At 41.4% G+C, this 22,659-nt stretch overlaps 1 protein-coding gene across 4 annotated transcripts in view; it reads right to left on the minus strand.

Moving 5' to 3' along the window:
- Positions 1-626: 626 nt before the first annotated feature.
- Positions 627-22,659, minus strand: part of ZNF112 (zinc finger protein 112) — a 31,165-nt gene continuing 9,132 nt past the window's right edge. For 3 of the 4 annotated variants that reach the window (XM_036346455.1, XM_036346457.1, XM_036346456.1), the window contains 3 exons: positions 20,574-20,700; positions 16,656-16,751; positions 4,691-8,026 (listed from right to left, as the gene is read on the minus strand). In XM_036346455.1, coding sequence (XP_036202348.1) covers positions 5,547-8,026; positions 16,656-16,751; positions 20,574-20,700 — 2,703 coding nt within the window. In that variant the 3' untranslated portion in view covers positions 4,691-5,546. Of the gene's footprint in view, positions 1,060-4,690; positions 8,027-16,655; positions 16,752-20,573; positions 20,701-22,659 lie in introns of those variants that run through there. The other variant, XM_036346458.1, reaches the window with a different exon arrangement.

Genomic DNA, 22,659 nt, shown 5'->3' on the forward strand with positions numbered 1-22,659 from the left:
CAGAGGGATGTCTGATTGCCATGTTAGGCCCAATCCCTCGGGGAGCGGGCCTAAGCCAGCATGTGGTCATCCCCTGAGGGGTCCCAGACTGCGAGAGGGAACAGGCCGGGCTGAGGGACTTTTTTTGCACAGGGCCTCTAGTCTATATATAAAAGGCTAATATGCAAAGTGTCCCAATGGGAGTTCGACCGGGAGATAGGGAGTTCTATCTCTCACTATGACATGTGCTGACCACCAGGGGGTGGCACGGAATGAAGGAAGGCCCCAGCAAGCAGCCAGGGAAGGGAGGCCCTGGCTGGAAGCCAGAAGGCCCTGATCAGCCCTAATCACTGGCTAGGCCTAGGGACCCTCCCTGTGCACAAATTTCATGCACCGGGCCTCTAGTATATTAAATAAAGTATCTTGTGGTTAAATAGGCCAAGTGAAACCAGGAAGCCATGATTTTTCTCCTAGGGGGAAAATATATTTTGTAGCTTTTTATTATAAAAGTTCAAAAATAGATAAAAGTAGGAGAATAGTAAAATGGACCCAATATACTCCTATCCCAAAATCAAGTTAACATGGTTTTTACCATTAATCTATCACTTTATTTTTTACTTAAAATACAATTTAAAACAAACCCAACATATCTTTCCAGCCCCAAATACTTTGCTAAATATATTTTTTAAAGAAGTAAAAACATTTCCCCTCAGACTACCTATAGTGGGCACACTAAGCCAATTTTCCACAAAAAGGCTAAAACTACAAAGAAGATTGCGCTGAGGTTTGAATGAGTTGAGTCCAACTGCAAATCTCGGAAAACGCTATTAGATGTGCAAGCATTTCGAACTGGGAGGAGATAAGAGAAAGTGCCAAGTGACCTATTTCTAAGCCAAGTGAAAGGCAACAAGCAGTGATTTGAGATCATGGGAAGCACTAATTCAGACAGAAACCCAAAGAGAGACAGCCGATTTCCAGAGGGCACTGCATGGCACTGCTTCCGAGTGTCTCTTCGTTGTTTTGAATAATTGAGTCCTGTTAGTCTGAATTCTTGTGGTATCACTGGTCTGTTCAAATTACCTATTGCAAATAAACACGAGTATACATATGAAATGTGGTTTGCTAGAGAAATAAAGTAGTCATGCAGTCTCTTTATTCTTACGTGAAGGACTAATCTATACTAATAAAAGGGTAATATGCTAATTAGACTAAATGTCCTTCCGGACAAAGCCACGGTGGCAGGGGCTGAGGCAGAGGTGGTTAGGGGCGACCAGGCCGGCAGGCAGAGGTGATTAGGGGCAACCATGCCGGCAGGCAGAGGCAGTTAGGGGCCACTAGGCAGGCAGGCAGAGGCGGTTAGGGGCAATCAGGCAAGCAGGCAGGCAGAGTGGTTAGGGGTGATCAGGCAGGCAGGTGAGCAGTTAGGAGCCAGTGGTCCTGGATTGTGAGAGGGATGTCAGACTGCCGGCAGTCGGATATCCCCCGAGGGGTCCCAGCTTGGAGAGGGTGCAGAAGGGGCTGAGGGACGCCCCCCCCCCCCCGTGCACGAATTTTGTGCACTGGCCCTCTAGTATATATATAAAAGCCTAATATGCTAAGTGTCCAACCATTCAACCGTACAGCCAGTTGCTATGACACACACTGACCACCAGGGGGCAGACACTCCGACTGGTAGGTTAGCTTACTGTTGGGGTCTGGTCAATCAGGACTGGGCGAGATGGGCTGGACACGCCCTGGAGCCCTCCCGCAGTCCCTCCCCAGCACCGATCATGCACCAGTAGGGTCCCTTGGCCTGACCTGTGCTCTCTCGCAATCTGGGACCCCTCAAGGGATCCCGGAGAGCCAGTTTTGGCCCAATCCCCACGGGCCAGGCCAAGGGATGCCACTGGTGCATGAATCCATGCACTGGGCCTCTAGTCAAATATAAAGTCTAAGAGTTCCCAAACCAGTTCCTCTTAGCTGACATGCATCACACACATGTTGATGTTCACTGTTACTCTAAAGCCAAAATGCTTCCCAATGCATAATTATAAAGTTGTGTTTTCTCATTTCCACCTCTCAAAAGAGAAATGTTACATGTGGGCCTACTTTGGACAAATAGTAACACACTTTATGTTCATATGTTATTCTCAAAAATTCATTCCAGTGCAGGAAATGGGACAGTGAGGAAGGTATGTTTTTAGTGGTTTTAAGACCCTTCCTAAAAGGAAAGCTATTATCTGTCTATGATTTTTGCTTATTTATATACTTTGAACCATTAATAACTGTTGTGTAACAACTGATTCATGTGAGTCTGCTATAACAATTGATTACTACAGGAGTTGACAGAATTGAAACAGAGTAAATTTTGGGGTTCTCAACTTTTCATTGACATTTTAGGAGAGTGAAAAACATTCATCCACATGAAATAAGTTTAGTAAAAATTAATACATAAACCGTAGAATACTGTGCATTCATTAAAAGAATGTAGCAGCCCCGTTGGTGTGGCTCAGGTTGAGTGTCGACCTATGAACCAGGAGGTCATGGTTCAATTCCTGGTTAGGGCACAAGCCTGGGTTGCGGGCTTGATCCCCAGTGGAGGGCATGCAGGAGGCAGCTGGTAAGTAATTCTCTCTCATCATTGATGTTTCTATCTCTCTCTCCCTCTCCCTTCCTCTCTGAAATCAATAAAAATATATTAAAAATAAATAAAAATTAAAAAAACCACCAAATTAGAAAATAGTATGCACAGTAAAATTCTATTTTTAAAAAATATTATACAGAAATATTTGCAAACATAACATGATGCACAGTATTCACATTATGGCCCTGGACAACATTGCTCAGTGGTTAGAGCATCAGCCTGCACACCAGAGGGTTAGGGGTTGGATTCTGGTCAAGGGAAGGTACCTGGGTTGCAGGTTCCAACCCCACCCCCAGTCTGGGCATGTGTGGGAGGCAACCAATCGATGTGAATCAAGGTTTCTCTCTCCTCTCTCTCCCCGCTCCCTTCCACCCTCTCTAAAAAAAATCAATGGAAAAATATCCTTACTCCTTGGGTGAGGATCAAAAAAAGTAGTCACAGTATGTATCTGAATGAATTTGAATTTTAAAAGATTTTCATTTACACATTGAATTTTTCTCTCCAGTTTATATATGATATTCAGGCATTAATTTTAAGCCAGTTTATTGCAGTGTAATTTACATGATAATATTTACTCTTCTTAGTGTACAGTTCTATGAATTTTGCTTGCCAGAGAAAACCACTGTATACATGATGGTGAGTAACCTTTCACACATTATCTATTAAGCATGTATTTGAACATATATGTGTACAGACTTAAATGAACTGGTTATTATGATCCACATTTTCACTAAACAATATGCATGATTCTTTCCTATCATTTTAGGTCTCTTACATACTATCTCTTACATACATATTATAGATAAAGAGAAACTTATCCAAACTCCTATTTATTTCTAGTTTTAAAAAATTACCCTCATTGTACACATCCTTTCTATATTATCATAAATTACTTTATGATTTCCAGATGGGTATGCATATTTGACTTTTTTTTAAAGTTTTTTAATTTTTTGATTTATTTTAGAGCTAGAGGAAAGGAAATATCAATTTGATGTTCCAGTTATTTGCATTCATTGGTTACTTTTAAAAAATCCTCACCCAAGGATTTTTCCCATTGATTTTTAAATAAAGTGGGAGGGAGGGGAGGGAAAAGGGGAAGAGAGAGAGAAATATGATATGAAAAACATTAATTGGTTGCCTCCTGCAGGTAACCTACTGGGGTTGGGGATTGAACCTGTAACCAAGGTACATGCCTTGACTGGGAATCAAACACAGGACATTACAGGACACAGGACTGTGTGAGCCACGTCCTGCGTGGTTCGGGGTTCAGAATCTGGAGAAGGGCCACATGCAAATGACAGAGACGAGACAAGAAATAGTAATTTGGAAATATTGGGGGCCAGGTGGGAAGCCCAACACAAGGGGAAGGACTTCCACTGGTGCCCAGGCCTTGCCAGCCTTTTATTTAATTTTGGATACACATATAGCCCTTAATCAGACAGGCAATTCCAGTAACAGACTATCTGAAAAGTAGACTATTTGGTCAGGAAATTGCTTGTCTCGACTAAACAATTGGTGCATAGCTCTGGCCCTTGGCAGAGCTCAAGGTTCACCAGCGTTCCGGGCTCCTTGTTTACACTTCTCCGATAGTGAAGACAATGGGTAGCTTCCAACAAAGGATGACACTCTAACCCACTGACCCACACTGGCCAGACAGCTGGCTGCTTCTTGTATTTGACCTGAAAGGGGATTGAGCCCACAACCTTGGCCTATGGGGACGACACTCTAACCAAATGAGCTACCTGGCCAGAGTACATATTTGACATATATTGTGTCACTAACTCTTCTCTAACAAGCTTATACTTTTCATTACCACCAACAATATATTGTTCTTGAAGAAAGAGACCACCAAGTAAAAGGCAATCATAACCTCATAATCAATATGTTTGATTAAATATTTCTAAAATTCAATATTTTTCCTTTCTTTGTGTGAGTGGGAGAAGTATGGGGATGGAAAACGACAAAATTAAAGTCCTCCAAACTCATTACAGATCCTGCCTAAAGAGGTTAAATTGAGTAAAGGCTGTAACTCAGAAACCAGTCAGATCAAAAGACTTTGATGGAAAGATGGAGATTAAAAACAAGCACTGTAATTTTGACATTTATTAAGAAAGTATTTTTCATTAGTAACCATTTCCGACACTTTCCAAATATTACAGTAAAATTCTGCCTTAACACACAGGCAGGAGTAAAAATTCAATTATGTAAAATGCAGTGTTCCATTTTTGCAAAGTTAACCAGAAACATTACCAGTTTGCACTGTCATTTGAAGTGCACATATGTACATACTGACACACACACACAGCTAAAATTTTTAAACTGATAGTATATAAAAGTGACCAGATAGTAAGAAATTCAGCTCATCCCTCCTTAAGATAGCATATAGGGCAGAAATAAATCCTAACATGGTAACAACCAAATTCATGTCATTTCAGATTGAAATACTACTTGATGTTCCATGTTTCAAATACTTGATATATTAAGGTTACTTGCAGTCTTCCAAATACGTCTTTTTGGGGTGGGTAAATGAGCTTATTAAAAATTTCAATACACACTTTGTCATTTAGCAAAAAGTACTGAGCACCTACATTGAGTTAGGCAATGATATAGTCTTAGCAGTGAATGAAGCTCCTCCCCTTAAGCTTACATTCTAGTGGATATGGATTTAGGCATGCTCATCATTGTACTTTTGTTAAATTCCTCACCGTACTTTATAAGCCCTGGTGCAACTAGTTAAAGTCATGTGCAATGACTGATGCTATACATCCCTTATGAAACCTCTCTCATTAGATATCTGCTGTGTGGTCTCCTATTGTGAATATTGTGAGACTGGGTTAAAACATCACGTTTTCATTAAAGATAATCTTTTTCTACTATAAGAACTCTAGTAAATGGGAAAATTCAGCTTCCATTTGAGGACTTAAAAACAAAACAAAATACCATTTTATAGGATTTCATTTGTGTATGGATTATCTGATGGATAATGCTTACCATACTGCTCACTTTTATAAAAAGTATCACTGTGGACTCTTTGATGAATTAGGAGACCTGAGCTCCAACGAAAACCCTTACCACAGGCATCACATTTGTATGGTTTCTCTCCTGTGTGGACTCTCTGGTGAGCCTGAAGATTTGATCTCTGACTGAAGCCCTTTCCACACACCTCACATTTATATGGCTTTTCTCCAGTGTGGACTCTGTGATGGGCTTGAAGACTTGAAAATCCACTGAAACCCTTGCCACACTGTTCACATTTATAGGCCCTCCCTTCTACGTGGATCCTCTGATGTGCTTGAAGACGTGAACTCTCACTGAAGCGCTTCGTACAAACCTCACATTTGTATGGTTTCCCTCCTGTGTGAACCCTCCGATGTGCTTCAAGGCGTGAACTCTGACTAAAGCCCTTCCCACACATCTCACATTTATATGGCTTCACTCTAGTGTGGACCCTCTGATGACCTTGAAGATATGCTCTCTGACTGAAGCCCTTTCCACACACCTCACAAATGTATGGTCTCTCGCCAGTGTGGACACTCTGGTGGCTTTGAAGGTATGATCTCTGACTGAAGCTCTTACCACACTCATCACATTGGTATGGCTTCTCTCCTGTGTGAACTCTCTGATGGGCCAAAAGTGTTGAGGCCTTACTGAAGCCCTTATCACATTCTCCACATTTATAGGGTTTCTCTCCTGTGTGAACCCTCTGATGAATTTGAAGATTGAAGCTCCAACTGAATCCCTTCCCACACTCCTCACATTTGTAGGGTTTTTCTCCAGTGTGGACTCTCTGATGGCCTTGAAGGTGTGAACTCCGACTGAAGCCCTTCCCACACTCCTCACACTTATATGGTTTTTCTCCAGTGTGAACTCTCTGGTGGCCTTGAAGGTATGAATTGCGACTGAAGCCCCTCCCACACTCTTCACATTTGTATGGTTTTTCTCCAGTGTGGACTCTCTGATGGGCTTGAAGGTATGAACTGCGACTGAATCCCTTATCACACTCCTCACATTTATAAGGTTTCTCTCCTGTGTGGACTCTCTGATGGACATTAAAAACTGATCTATGACTGAAGCCTTTACCACAAGCATTGCATTTGTATGGCTTCTCTCCAGTGTGGACTCTCTGGTGACCTTTAAGTTTTAAACTCCAATTGAAGCCATTTCCGCACTCCTTATATGATTTCTCTCCAATGTGAGTTTTCTGATGGCCTTGAAGATACGAATTTTGGCTGAAGTTGTTACCACATGAATAATGTTTATAGGGTTGTTCCCTAGGGTGGACTATCTGAAGGTCTTGAAAATGTGAGGGCAGACTGAAGCCATTAGCACACTCCTCCGAATTACAAGGAATCTCTTCCATGTGAACTCTATGCTGAATATTAAGATTTGAATTACAAATGAAATCTTCCTCATACTCTACATCTGTGCAGAGTTTCTCTTCAGTGTGGATTTTCTGATGGACTTGCAGATGAGAACTATGATTAAGGACATTCCCATTCTCCTTATATTCATGGGGTTCCTGCCCAGTGCCAACCCTAAAAATACCACCAAGGTCTAAGCTGTGACTGAAGGCTTTCTCACAAGTATAGGATGTCTTTCCTGTGTGAATAAGTCCATCCATGTTAAGAGAGGAGCACCGATTCAAGTTCTCTCCATATTCACATATACACGGCTTCTCTTCTGTATGTTCTCTCTGATGGGATTGCAGATGTGAACTCTCCAAAATACAATCATCTCTTCTATGAACACATTGATGAATATGAAGAACTGAATTATAACTACAGCCCTTTCCACATGGACTGTATGTATGGGGTTCCCCTTCTAACTGTTGATGAACCTCAGAGCTGAAGTCATCCCTGATGACTTTTCTGTAATCATTATAGGGGCAGGGCTTTTGTCTTGTTTGAATTAAATCTTGATTATGCAGTGACACCTTCCTAATGTCTTCTCCACAGTCATGGCAGTTGTGGGTTTTTTCTGTTCTGTGACCTCTCAGATTGTCATTGTGATGTGAGATCCAACTGATGCCATCACACTCACAGATACTATTTTTCATGGAAACTTGTTGACATCTACACTGATAATTATGTGGCTCTGCCAGACACATTTTACTCCAAGGATGCTGGGCTCTCCAATATGGAAATTCTTGATTTTTTATGTAATCAGAACTATCCTCTCCAGGAGTCAATATATAGTTCCCATCTTCAGAAATCTGCATTGGTATTCCTGCCCAAACCTGGCAGGGGGAATCACCTTGTTTTTGCAACTTAGAAATATTTCTTTGAAAATTTTTCATGGAATCTTGACACCTGGTTAACCCATTTGCACCCTGTTGCCAAGTCTGCCAGGAGGAAAGCTCTTTGGGAGAAAGGCAGTTTAATCCCACTTCTTGAAAACTCTTCACATTATGTTGGTTCTTGATTCCTATAAGGATAAAGAGAACTTAGACATAATATAGTGAATGCTTTATTCATATTTCAAGATTTTGCACTTAAGTTATAACATGAAACTTCAATGAACTGGAGGAATATTCATGTGACCACCTCTAAGAATACTTAGAAAATGGCTCTTCTGCCCGGCGGTGGGGCTTAGGGGTTGAGTGTTGACCTATGAACAAGGAGGTCATGGTTCGATTCCTGGTCAGGGCACATGCCCGAGTTGTGGGCTCAATCCCCAGTAAGGGGCATGCAGGAGGCAGCCAATCAATGTTTGTCTCTCATCATTAATGTTTCTATTTCTCTCCCTCCCCATTCTTCTCTTAAATCAATAAAAATATATATTTTTGCCCTAGCTGGTTTGGCTCAGAGGGTAGAATGTCAGCCTGAGGACTGAAGGGTCCTAGGTTCGATTCCGGTCAAGGGTGCATGCCTAGGTTTCAGGCTCAATCCCCAGTAGGGGGCATGCAGGAGGCAGCCAATCAATGATCTTCTCTCATCATTGATGTTTCTATCTCTCTTCCCTCTCCCTTCCTCTCTGAAATCAATAAAATTATATTTAAAACCATATATATATATAAAAATATATATAAGTATATATATATATATAGTATATATATATATATATATATATATATATATATACACACACACACACACACACACACACACACACACATACATACATACTAGGGTCCCAGTGCACAAACTCGTGCACCTTGAAAGGAATTGTGGGCCATGAGGCTACAGTTGGCACAGGGGCGGATCTCGGCCCATCCTCTGCAACCCCACCTGGCCCCTCCTGCCATGGCCCCCCCCGGTCCCATCTGCTGGCAGCCCCACTCCCACCACGGCCGCTCCCACGTGCTGATGGCACTGGCCCACTTGCACCCACTGAAGGCTCAGAACAATTGGAGCTGGCGCCAGCATCAGGTGCGAGTGGGGCTGGCACCATCAGCAGGTGCAAGTGGCAGCTGCTGCCCCAATCGCCCCTCAGGAGCAGGGGGAGGTGGAGAAGCCCTCAGGGGCAATCAGGGCCAGCAGCTGCCACTCTCACCCACTGATGGTGCTGAGCAATTGGGACTGGTGCTGGGCACCAGTAGTGGGTGCAAGCGGCGTCTCTGGCGCCAGCAGCAGGTGCAAACGGGGCTAGCGCTGGCAGCAGGTGCAAGCACTGGGCGGGACCGCAGTGTGCAAGAGCAAAGAATTTTCAGTAACCACCGGAGACTCGCCCCGATGACAGCGACCAATGCCCTGCCTTGGTCTGGCGCCTCTGCTCACTTGCTCCCCCATCCCACCACAGCTGATGCCTGCCATGTTCCACACACGCCCCCTGGTGGTCAGCACGCATCATAGTGACCAGTTGTTTGGTTGTTCTGCCATTAGGTCTATTTGCGTATTAGCCCTTTATTATATAGGGGATATATATATATATATATATATATATATATATATATATATATGAAAATGGCTGTTCTTTAGCTACATCAGGAATATAAGTAGAAATCATATAATTGGGGATACATGTTTCAAAGTCAGGGCTTTGCAACACAACTGGATATTGAACGTGGTGGCCCTGTTCAAAGGTTTAGTAAAACCATACACATTATCATGGATTGCCTGGAGATGCCAAGGAAAAAATAGAAGGGGATAGTCTCAAATTAGAAAGAATATTTTTCAAGTGGACAAATCCGTTTTGTCCTGATAATAACTTTTTCTTTTATCTCTAGCACATTGGCATGATAATGTTTGAGTTTGTCTGTTAAATTGTGTGCAGACAATGGCAAATATAGATCTTTAATCGATGTTTGAGGCATCATGTGGACTATCTCTCATAAGGTATTTATCATCATGAGAATAATAAGTTCTTCTAAGTCACTGTAAGCCTTTATCAGCTTTAACTCCTTTCAAAGGCTATCTCACAATTACCAAGGGCCATGGTGCAGATCAGAATGTGAAACAGAGACAGAATTTCAAAGACATCAGAAAAAATGGAGGCTGAGGGAGGTAAGCAGAGCCAAATTTCATGGCAGCTGTAGGTGTCCTTTAAGGCAAGTTATCAAACAAACAAAACTCGGTGAACACTGATGTTGGCTTGCACCATTTTATTGTAAAGTTACTTTAATGTTTAGGGACTCTAAGTCACCAGAAGAGTTGAAGCCAGGAGTGTTTGGATGGAAATGGATTGTCACGTAGTTATTACAGCTCAGATTATAAACAGATAGCAAGAAGTAGCCTTCCTCAGGACACCTGGTTCAACATGGCTAAAGTAATAATATGCACTCTTCTAACACTTGGCAGTACATTAATTTTCTATAGCAGCCAGAAAAGAAAGCAGTAAAAGAGTATTTTGGGGGGGGGGGGGGCTAACAAATCATCTTCAAACATAATCATGTTTCCTATCTATTTGTACCTGGTGTCTCTCCACATTGGAATGTATTATCCACAAGAACAAGCACTTTGTTTTGTGCACCGTATCACCCTTAGTGCCTAAAACAGGATGGCGAACCTATGACACGCGTGTCAGAGGTGACACGCGAACTCATTTTTTTGGTTGATTTTTCTTTGTTAAATGGCATTTAAATATATAAAATAAATATCAAAAATAGAAGTCTTTGTTTTACTATGGTTGCAAATACAAAAAAATTTCTATATGTGACATGGCACCAGAGTTAAGTTAGGGTTTTTCAAAATGCTGGCACGCCGAGCTCAAAAGGTTCGCCATCACTGGCCTAAAACATTCCTAGCAAATAGTAGTTTTGTAATAAGCATAGATCATAGTTTGCATCATTCTCACTCACAGAACTAAAGGGCATGTATATGTAAGTTATTTTTCATGGGAAAAGAACCAGTGACGGCAATTCTGCTGCAAAGCTGAAAAGACTGTATGAGAGGTAGGGCTACACGGAGGCATCTATCACCTGCTCATGAGAACAGCAAAGGTCACAAGAATGCCTTGGGGATTGAATCATTTTAATTTTTTAAAAAAATATATACTAGAGGCCCGATGCACAAAATTTGTGCAAGGGGCTTGGCTGTCCAGCTGTCCGGTCTAATTAGCATATTATGCTTTTATTATTATAGATATTTTAAATCTTCACTTGAGGATAAATTTTTTTATTTTTGAGAGAGATTAATGTGAGAAACATCAATCAGTTGCCTTCTGTACCTGCCCTGACCAGGGATCAAACCTTCATGTTAGGTATGTGCCATGACTTGGAATCAAACCCACCTTTTTTGGTGTGCCAGATGACATTCTAACTGAGCCACCTGGCCAGGCAAGTCTTTTTCATTTTTAAAATAATCTTTAGCCCAGCCGGTGTGGTTCAGTGGTTGAACATGACCCATGAACTAGGAGGTCATGGTTCAATTCCTGGTCAGGGCACATGTCCAGCTTTTGGGCTAGATTCCCAGTAGGGGGCGTGCAGGAGACAGCCAATCAATTATTCTCACTCATCATTGATTTTTTTTTCTCTCTCTCTCTCCCTCTCCCTTAGTCTCCCTCTCAAAAAAAAATTTTTTTTAAATAACCTTTATGTTGCTATATATTTTCTCACACAAAATCTTACCTGTAGCCCCTCCCTATCTTCAAATTAATAAAAAGGGAAAAGGAAAAGGCCATACTGATGATTGTGTGACGTTCTACTTGGAAACTACCCTACACTGATCCCAGGGTAACACTTATGGCACATTTTTAAGATTTCAGTCCTTAAAAAAATTCTTAGTGAGGTTTCTGGCTTTTCAAAAGTAAATCTTCAGTTATTACATTAATATTTTATCACCTGAAGGTGAAATGAAGCATACTGTAGGAGGCATGCCAGATAAAGTAAATAGCTTATATGTAAAAAGTTTGGGCCTTTAGCTAGTTAATCATGATGCTTATAGTTTTGTTTTGGTATCATCAAAAACACTCAATATTCATCCAAAAAGATACAGTTTAGTGTGTCGTGTCTTTTGGAACTGATATGGTGGCTTTAGGACCTGTAAGCAGCTTGTTACTGAAAGCCCAATTTCTTACAATTTTCAATAGAAATTTGTACAAAATTTATGACATAAGAATCTCTCAAATACACAAAAGAGATTTAAGGGTTGTTGTTGTTTTTTACCAGCATTTTTAATGTTAAAGGCATAGAGGGGAAAACTGTAATTTCATTTAGTTTCAGCCTCTCATGGAAAAGATCACATATTTAACATTAACTTTAAATAAATCAACTTTTTTTGATGGAGAAAATATGCACTGCAAAAAAGCACTGAAAGACATCACTTAAAGGAGAATTTACATCTTCTTAGTAATCCTTTAGAGTTTGAGAAAGTCAGCCATTCCAGTCCTGTATTAATTTATTCAATAATGAAGATGTCACCCTGACCGTTTTGGCTCAATGGATAGAGCTTCAGCCTGTGGACTGAAGGGGTCCCAGGTTCAATTCCAGTCAAGGGCATGTACCTTGGTTGCGGCACATCCCCAGTAGGGGGTGTGCAGGAGGCAGCTGATCGATGTTTCTCTCTCATCGATGTTTTTAACTCTCTATCTCTCTCCCTTCCTCTCTGTAAAAAATCAATAAAATATATTTAAAAAAAAATAATGAAGATGTCATACCAGGTGCACCGGTTAATAATGCGGATTTTGTAATCAAAGAAAACATGATAATTTCAAGAGAAACATCAAAAGTGCTCTATTCAAAGTAATGTCCATCACTAGCTACACATTTCCCCCATCTTTCAGGTAATTTGTGGATACCGTCCCAATTGAACTTTTCTTGTTTTGAGGCAAACCATTCAGAGACCCAATTTTCCACTTCTTTGTACGTTTTGAAGTGCTGCTGAGAAAGTGCGCGTGCCATCGATCGGAACAAGTGGTGATCTGAAGCAGCAAGGTCTGGTGAATACGGCGGGTGGGTTAATACTTCCCAGGCAAGATCTTTTAACGTGTCTTTAACTGGCTTTGAAGTGTGTGATGGATGGTGCATCATCATGAAGCAAAATTACTTTGCTGTGTCTTCTGGCCCATTCTGGTCGTTTCACGATCAAAGCGTGGTTCAAATTGATTATTTGTTGTTGACAGCGATCAGTATTAATGGTTTCACCTGGTTTTAGAAGCTCAAAATACACCACACCTTCCCGATCCCACCAAACGCAGAGCATTGTCTTCTTTCCGAAGCGATTTGGCCTTACAGTTGATGTTGATGGTTGACCTGGATCAACCCATGATTTTGTGCATTTGGGATCCTCAAAATAAATCCACTTTTCATCGCCAGTCACAATTCGATGCAAAAAAGACTTTCTTTCGTGCCGTTGAAGCAACATTTTACTGATGACTTTTCGGTTTTCCATTTGTCTTTTGTTCAGTTGATGTGGCACCCATTTTCCTTCCTTTAAAATCTTTCCCATTGCTTGTAAACGATCAGAAATTGTTTGCTGAGCAACGTTTAATCTTTCTGCAAGTTGTTTTTGAGTCTGACCTGCATCTTCATCCAATAATGCTTGTAATTGTTGGTCTTGAAACTTTTTTGGTTGACCTGGACGCTCTTTGTCTTTCACATCGAAATCATCACTTTTAAAGCATTTAAACCAGCGTTCACAAGTATCTTGAGATGGAGCATGTTCACCATAAGCTTCCCGAAGTATACGATAACTTTCAGCAGCATTTTTCTTCAAAATAAAGTGATGAATTAAAACTTCCCGCAAATGCTCTTTTTTTTGGCACAAATTCGACATTTTTAAGCGTAAAAGTATCTATGATGTTAACACCTTCAGCAAATTTGACATATGAAGTTTTGAAGCTTGCTGTCAATACAACAAAATAGCATACATATCAAATCGCATATATATCAACATATGTGTAACTCCATCTATTGAAAAAAATCCGCATTATTAACTGGTACACCTAGTAAAACCCAACATATTAAAATTCTGCAGCATGCCAAAACATATATTTTTTGCTGATCTGACAAAAAAAAGCAGGTATAATTTTGATCATTCACACCAAACAGCTATTATTGTGTTGGCTGTTGTCATTTTTTTCTTTGACAATTTAAGGAAAAAGAGGTCAGTGCTCCTGACTAAATGGTCAGGTGTTGCTTGTTTTAAAAATTCTTGTGGCACACTGGTTAAAAATAGCTGTTTTAACAGTTTTAGATAGTAAGAGAAATTAAGGCATTTTCTCGACCGAAGATACAGTAACGATGTTTTCCTTATACACTAATACTTAAGCTGCTGCGTGGGTTACACTGTTAACCACATCTGAGGCTTACCTTGCTTTAGCAGAATATGATTACCTTATTGGACCTTTTGTCTGTTTCTACTTCTTTTTCTCACAACTGAATTAATTCTAAATTTGTTTTAGAAGGTTAATTATTGTCTCAATTTCTGTAACAGATATAGGCCTATTCATATTGTTTCTTTTTTATTGTGTAAGTTTTGGCAATTTGTCTTTCAAGAAATTAGTCCATTTCATCTACGTTATTAAATTTGTGGTCAGAGACTTTGTTCATAAGCATTATTTTTTTTTTTTAATCTACTTTATTATTTTTTTAAATCCTTACTCAATGATATTTTTCTATTGATTTTTAGAGAGAGTGGGAGAGAGGGAAAGACAGAGAGAAATATTGATGTAGAGAAACATATTGATTGATTGCCTCTTGCACGAACCCTGACCAGGGCCCAGGGCAAGAAGAAGCCTGGAACCAAGGCACATGCCCTTGACCGGAATTGAACCCTGGACCCTTCGGTCCACAGGCCAATGCTCTAGCCACTGAGCCTAACTGGTGAGGGTCATAGTCTTTTAATATCTTTTTAAAGTTCACGGGTTCTAAAGTCATGTCTCCTCTTTCATTTCTAATATTCGTAATTTGTGTCCCCTCTTTCTTCTTAATTAGCCTGGCTAAATTTGCATGTCAATTTCATGCATCTTTTTTCCAAGAACCAGTTTTTGGTTTCACTGGTTTTCTCTATTGATTTCCTATTTTCAATTTCATTGCTTTCTGCCCCAATTCTCATCCTTTTTATCTGCTTACTCTGAATTTAATTTGCTCTTCTTTTTCTAGTTTCCTAAGGTGGATGCTTAGATGTTTGAATATTTCTCCTTTTCTAATGCATGGAATTAATTTTCTTCTAAGTACTGCTTTAGCTGCATGACAAAATTTTGATAAGTTGTTTTCCTTTTCATTTTGTCCAAAATATCTTTTAATTTCTCGAGATTTCTTCTTTTACCCATGTGTTATTTAGAAAAGTGTTGTTTAATCTCCATGTATTTGGGGATTTTCCCGTAACTTAATTTACTAATATCTACTAATATCTACTTAATTTACAAATATCCATTGTGGTCTGACAGCAGACTTTTATGATTTTTATTCTTTCAAATTTGTTAAGGAATGTTTTATGGCCCATGTTTCATGTGAGCTTGAGAAGAAGAGTTCTATTTTTCATATTTTTAAAAATATATTTTTATTGATTTCAGAGAGAAAGCGAGAGGGAGAGATAGAAACACCAATGTTGAATCATTGATTGGCTGACTCCTGCACGCCCCCTACTGGGGATCAAGCCCACAACCCCAGGCATGTGCCCTTGACCGGAATCAAACCTGGGACCCTTCAGTCCGCAGGCCGACACACTATCCGCTGAGCCAAACCGACTGTGGCAAGAGTTTTATTTTTCAAATTATCCACATTAACAATGGCTCCAACTCTATGCCACAAAGCTATCATTTTAGAATTAGTTTTAACTCAGTCCACAGGGGAAAATATATAATATTATGAAAACAAAAACAAGGTTATGTGGGGCTGGGGCAGAGAAACAGCTATTTCTCTTTTTCATTGTAGGGCATGACACTCAACTTGGGACAGAAAAGGAGATCATAGCAGGAGAAACAGGATCAGTATGTTTGTGCTCACATAAATGTCAAATTTGAAAGGTCTACTTCAAAATTTCAGTTAAATACAGAGACTATATAGGGGTTAGAGAAATGGAGGGGGAGACGGGATAGAATGGGAAGGTAAAGAGTGGGGCTTACGAATAAGGAAGTTTTTGCCAATGCAAAACTGTCTCACTTGAAATTGTTGCATGGGAAGCCCAATTATAATGTTGACACTGATCATGTTCAATACCTATTCTAGTTGATTAGTGATTCTTAATCTTTTAGGAATAATGGCTACCCATCTATGAATATTCAAGGACACCTAAACAGAATTAGGATAAGCATTCCTCAGATGACAAAATAAGATTCTGAAGTATCCTTTGATAACACTGATTTATTCTATACCGACTAGCTAGCTATCTCAGGGAGGACTGGTGACAGTGAAGACAATGTGTCTATTAACCAATGCATTCACTGAAGGCAGAGAGAAAATCTAGACAAGGAGCCTGAAGCAGAAGCATGAATGATAGTCTGAGGGGCAGCAGTGGGACAGTGCAGCTGGAACAGAATGGCTAAGCAAACAAACAGCAGTAGGAAGATATGGAAAGCTAGAGGGTGCAAGGGCACAGAAATCTGAAGGCCTAAGAGCCACGGTAAGTACTTTAGATTCTACCACGTGTGCAATGGGAAGCCTTCAGAGTTGAAAGCTCTGACTTGTTCGAGGAGGGGCTCTTTGGCTGCTGGGTTATTGCTGGGCAGTTCTCACCTGAACACCCATCTTTCTGGGTTTCTGTCGCCACCATCAAACGCTTTTCTTCTCTCTCCAGCTGGAAGATAAGGTCTGGTTTGAAGAGCTGAGTCCCTATGAAAAGGCAAGAAGAGCAAAATTTTTAAATTTTGAAGTCTAATTCATCATTTTCTTTTTTGATTCATGCTTTTGCTGTCCCATCTAAGAATGCTTTGAAGGTCATGAATATTTTTTTTCCTGTTTCCTTCTAGAAGTTTCATACTTTTAGATTTACATTAGATCTCTTACCTATTTTGGGTTAATTTTTTCTGTGAGGTGTAAGACATGCAAATAGATGCAATAGGCATCCAAGGTTTCTGCTCCACCTGCTGAAAAGACTGCACCTCTCCACTGAATTGCCTTGGCACCTATACTACATCTAGAATAGTTTCAGCTCAGTTGATTAGTGTCATCCCCATAGGCCAATTGTTAGAAAAGGGTAAAGGGTTAATACATAGTTTTTTGTTGTTTTCTTGTTTGTTTTGTTAATACCTGAGGATACTTTTTCCATTAATTTTGTTTTAGAGTGGCAGGGAGGGAGGAAGGGGGAGAGAGAAAGAAAGAGAGATAAAGAGAGATAAAGAAAGAGAGAGAGAAACATCGATGTGAGAGAGGCACATCGATTGGTTGTCTCCCGCATTCATTGGGCTGGGGAGTAAAACTGCAACCCAGGCATGTGCCCTTGACAGGAAATGGAACCCGCAACCTCTCTGAGCACGGGTTCTAACCACTAACACTGGCCAGGGCAGGTTAACACAGTTTTGTTATAAACTGTCAAATTCCCCTCCTTTGTGTCTGTATCATTTTGTATTTCTACTTTCAATGTATGATAGTTGTTTTATTTCCCACAACTTTGCCCAAAAAATGTTTTAAATTTTTTACCAATCTCATGGGTCAGAAATGGTATTTCAAGTACATTTTAATCAATGTCTCTCATATTTTAAATAAAACTGAACATCTACTCATAGGTACATATTCACATGTAGTTTGTATGTTTTGTAGATGAACATGTATGTGCATGCACATACACACACCCCTACCTCCTGGCTCAATCCCCTGAGACCAAGAAACAAAATGACAATGACAATTCTTAACATCCAGACCTTGAGGTTAAATACTGTTCTCTAATAAAATAAATGGTTGATTCCAGAGCTGGGGCAAAGGAAAAGATGAGCATAACATAAGGAAGTGTTAAAATAAAATGGGGCGCCGAAACCAGTTTGGCTCAGTGGATAGAGCGTCAGCCTGCGGACTGAAGGGTCCCAGGTTCAATTCCGGTCAAGGGCATGTACCTGGGTTGCGGGCACATCCCCAGTAGGAGATGTGCAGGAGGCAGCTGATCCATGTTTCTCAATCATCGATGTTTCTAACTCTCTATCCCTCTCCCTTCCTCTCTGTAAAAAATCAATAAAATATATTTAAAAAAATAAAAAAATTAAAAAAAAATAAAATGAGGCATATTACAAGGGCATAAGAGTCAACTTAAAAGGTTGGCCAGATATGGGACAATTTTAGCACCAAAACAATTATAGCAGTAAATTATAAGTCATATTAAAAATAATATTTCACAAACCCCTATAAATAACAAATAAATGAATTTGCTTATTGTAGAACGTCAAGTGCTGACTGCTAAGTATGAGGGAAGTACTAAGTCAGAACATCGTTTTGTAACTATCGTGGTAAAGACTGAATAAGGCAAGGATCATCATTGGATACTAAATATTAGTCTGGTCTTAAAAAGTGTTGCCTATGACAGCAAGAGGAAAGCAGCCGTAGTTTTACAGTGGAGAAACTGGACAGTGCCTTGACGGTGATCAAAATTAAACTCGCCCACAAGGGGCAGGTGGTGCGCCTCTAGATGTGATGCCTCAAAAGGACACACCGCTCCCAATGCAGAGTGCCGGCCAGAAAGGATCACCTGGATCTCATTAGGAGGAGACGAGGAAAGCTCTATCAGAATTGGGGGGCAGGTAACAAGATTCTTCAGAAACGTCACTGCCATAAAAAATAAAGAAATGCTGTGGAAAGGTTCTTAATTAAAGGAGGTCAAAGAGACATGACAGCTTGACTAGATCCTAGACTAGATCTTTGGTGGGAGAAAGAAAAAATGCTATGAGAATGGGCTCTGTTCATAAAATTAGAGCATAAATGATAGAACGGATAAAGATATTATATCTGCAATGGGGATATGTAGGAAAATATTCTTACTTCTACAAAATATACTGTTCAGCGAAGAATTAACCTTGCCCAAAGCGAAGTATGGCCTTTGCCCTCAGCTCTCGGGAGGTGGTCTCGAAGCCCTCGGAATGTCCTACTCAATGAGAGTGTCTTTCTTACCCAGAGGACGTGGGATAGACCAGATAGCCTAACAATGTGACTTATGGTGGGGGTTTGGGCCGCGTGCTATCAGCTTGATTTCCAGAGGGGCTGGAAACTAAGGTAAGCCACACAGGTGTCCAACCACATCTACCTGACCAAGCCCTCAGAAAACTCTGGGCGCCACAGCCTGGATGTAATACACCACGTGTACTGGCGAACACTTTGCTGGGAAGTCAGTGCTGCTCACGACTCCCCTGGGAGAATACAACTGGAAGCCTGTGCCGGAGACAGCCCTGGACTCTGCCCATGCATCTCCTCCCTTGGTTAACTATTCATTTCCACGGAATGAACTGTAACCATGAGTATAACAGCTTTCGGTGAGTTCTGAGAGGCTTTCCAGCTCATTACCAAGCCTCAGGGTATTCCTGGAGACCCCTGACTTGCTCTGCATATACACAGAAGTATTTGGAGATAAAGGGAGATGGAGTCTGTAAGTTACCCACAAATGGCTCAGGAAAAAAATGTTATGAATATACATACATTTACATGTATATACATCCTATATAATGAAGAGGTAATATGCAAATTGACCATCACTCCAACACACAAGATGGCCGGCAGGGGATGGCAGCTGTGGGTGATCAGGACTGCAGGGGAGTGGATAGGGGGTGATCAGGCTGGCAGGCAGAAGCGGTTAGGGGCAATCAGTCAGGCAGGCAGGCGAACAGTTGGGAGCCAGCAGTCTTGGATTGTGAAAGGGATGTCCAACTACCCGTTTAGGCCCGATCCCATCAGGATCGGGCCTGAATGGGTAGTTGGACATCCCTCCAGGGGTCCCAGATTGGAGAGGGTTCAGGTTGGGCTGAGGGACACCCTCCCACCCCCACACAAATTTCGTGCACCAGGCCTCTAGGAAACTATAAAAGAGAAAGAATCTGAGCATAAATGATAAAGCAAAGGTGTAAAATGTTATTTCAGGGGGATCTGAGTAAAAGCTAAATGGGTGTTCTTCTTCCATACATTTACTTTTGTAAATGTTCTGTAACTTTAAAGTTACTTACAAATACACTGTTAAAGCGAGAAACAAAATACCTCTGAAAAGTCCAGTTAATAAACAGTTACTGACATCCTGAGAAACAAAGAAGCTGGAGCAACTCACTAAGCTGATCTCATGACAAACCAATGGGGCAGGACCATATGTGCTCACTGTGATGTATTCAAGGGCAGACATATCTTGCCTTTGTCACACAGGGATTGTTAAGACTCCTAGATGCCCAGGCTCAGAGAATGCCTGCAGGAGTCCCAGAGCTTTTAACAGCTGAGCACATACAGACACTCAAGAGCAGAGGTCCTCAAACTTTTTAAACAGGGGCCAGTTCACTGTCCCTCAGACATTCTCTGGAGGGATGTCCAACTACCCGGGACGAGTCGGCTGCTAAGCAGGACAGCAGCGGCAGCAAAAACACCTGGCGGGCCAGATAAATGTTTTCGGCGGGCCGCATGTGGCCCGCGGGCCGCAGTTTGAGGACCCCTGCTCAAGAGGCTGACAGTGACTTTACAGAGGGCACCCATCCTCACCCAATGAGACCAGGTTCCGGAAGTTCTCCAGAGTCACGTCTCGGTACAGTTTCCTCTGAGACGGGTCCAGCAGCCCCAGCTCCTCCTCCGTGAAGACCACAGCCACATCCTTGAACGTCACTGGCTCCTACGACCCAAACACACACAGACTATGTTTATGGAAGAAGAGCAGCAATGAGAAAGTCTAAGTATGGGAAAGTGTTCTGGCTTCTGAGGCACCTGAGTCACATTTAAGGAGCTGCTTTCTATTTGCCTTCCACATGGCTAATCCCATCCATCAAAAGGGCTACAAGAAAAGAAATCCTAATACTTAAAATTGCTACCTTTTGGTAGCACACCTAGAGAGAAGTCCTTGAACTCTGCTGCATCACGAGCTAATATTTTATTTAGTCATTCATTTATTTTTAATTATTTTTTTAATCCTCACCTGAGAATACATTTTCCATTGATTTTTAGAGTGAAAGGGAGAGGGAGAGACAGAGAAACACCAATGTGAGAGAGACACATCAACTGGTTGCCTCCTCCATATCCCCAACCAGGGCCGGGAGCCTGCAACCAAGGCACGTGCCCTTGACCGGAATCTAACCCGGGACCCTTCAGTCTGCAGGCCACCGCTCTATCCACTGAGCCAAACCAGCTAGGGCCATGAGCTAATATTTGAAATTTTATCAATAATGTCACCTAATAATTGACATTATTACAGCTAAAAGTCCTAATAATCCCTGTGTGACAAAGGCAAAATGTTTCTGTCCTTTGAACTATAAATGAGCACATTGTGGTCCTGCCCCATTGGTTTATCATGAGATTACTTTAGTGAGTTGCTAATATTTAAAATTTAAATATTTTAAATCTATACTAGTAAAAGGGTAATATGCTAATTAGACCAGATGTTCTTCTGGACGTCCTTCCAGACAAAGCCACGGTGGTGGGGCCGAGGCAGAGGCAGTTAGGGGCCATCAGGCCAGCAGGAGAGAACAGGGGGGATCAGGCTGGCAGGAGAGAGTAGTTAGGGGGATCAGGCCGGCAGGCAGAGTGGTTAGAGCAGGCAGGCAGGTGAGCAGTTAGGAGCTAGCTGTCCTGGTTTGTGAGAGGGATGTCTGACTGCCAGTTTAGGTCCAATCCCACAGGGATCCCCCAGCAGTCGGATATCCCCCAAGGGATCCCGGATTGGAGAGGGTACAGGCTGGGCTGAGGGACACCCGCCCCATGCACAAATTTCGTACACTGGGCCTCTAGCTTTATCAATAATGCTCCAGAAAAGATTTAGTTCTCCCCTGTGTGATGAGTCTGTTTTCCCTTTTATACAAACACTCTACTTATTTGCTAACTTACAGGGCACCAGTCACCCTGATGGTTTAAGTATGTAGACCAAACTCTGTAGCCATCTGGAGTGTGCAGCGTTCATGGTGTGTGGCTCGGGCCCAGCTCTGCCTGTGTTCACACTGGAATGTGATGCTGGCTGTATGACCTCAGACAAGTTCCTCATGCGCTTCTCAAGCCTATACCTCGGGGCACTGTTAATAAAATGAGTGACTATAGGCAGAATACTTAGGAACAGTGTTTGGCACATAGTAAATACCCAAGAAGTATTAGCTATTATTGTGATTATTGTTATCATCATCTGTCATCCCATTTCAGGGCTGCATAGTCATTCAAGGAATTGATGATCTAGAATATTGATATATACAAATAATGCATGCTTACTTAGTGTTAGATTATCTATTATAGACAATTTGCAAAAAAAAAACAAACCCTTTCACAGAGAACTCAGTCCCTGGAAATCTGTTATCTCCTTAAAATAAGTTCCAAAAAGTAGAAATTGGTAATTTTGAAGAGTCATCTTTAACGTTTTAAAATCTTAACAGCAGGTTTTTCCTTTAAAAGGTTTTTCCAGCCCTGCTGGTTTGGCTCAGTGGATGGAGTGTCGGCCTGCGGACTGAAGGGTCCTGGGTTTGACTGCGGTCAGGGGCACATGCCCGTGTTGTGGGCTCGATCCCCAATAGGGATCATGCGGGAGGCAGCCGATCAATGATTTTTTTCTCATCGTTGATGTCTCTATCTCTCTCTCCCTCTCCCTTCTCTGAAA

Source organism: Myotis myotis, unplaced genomic scaffold (assembly GCF_014108235.1).
Source record: "Myotis myotis isolate mMyoMyo1 unplaced genomic scaffold, mMyoMyo1.p scaffold_m19_p_19, whole genome shotgun sequence".
Taxonomy (NCBI): domain Eukaryota; kingdom Metazoa; phylum Chordata; class Mammalia; order Chiroptera; family Vespertilionidae; genus Myotis; species Myotis myotis.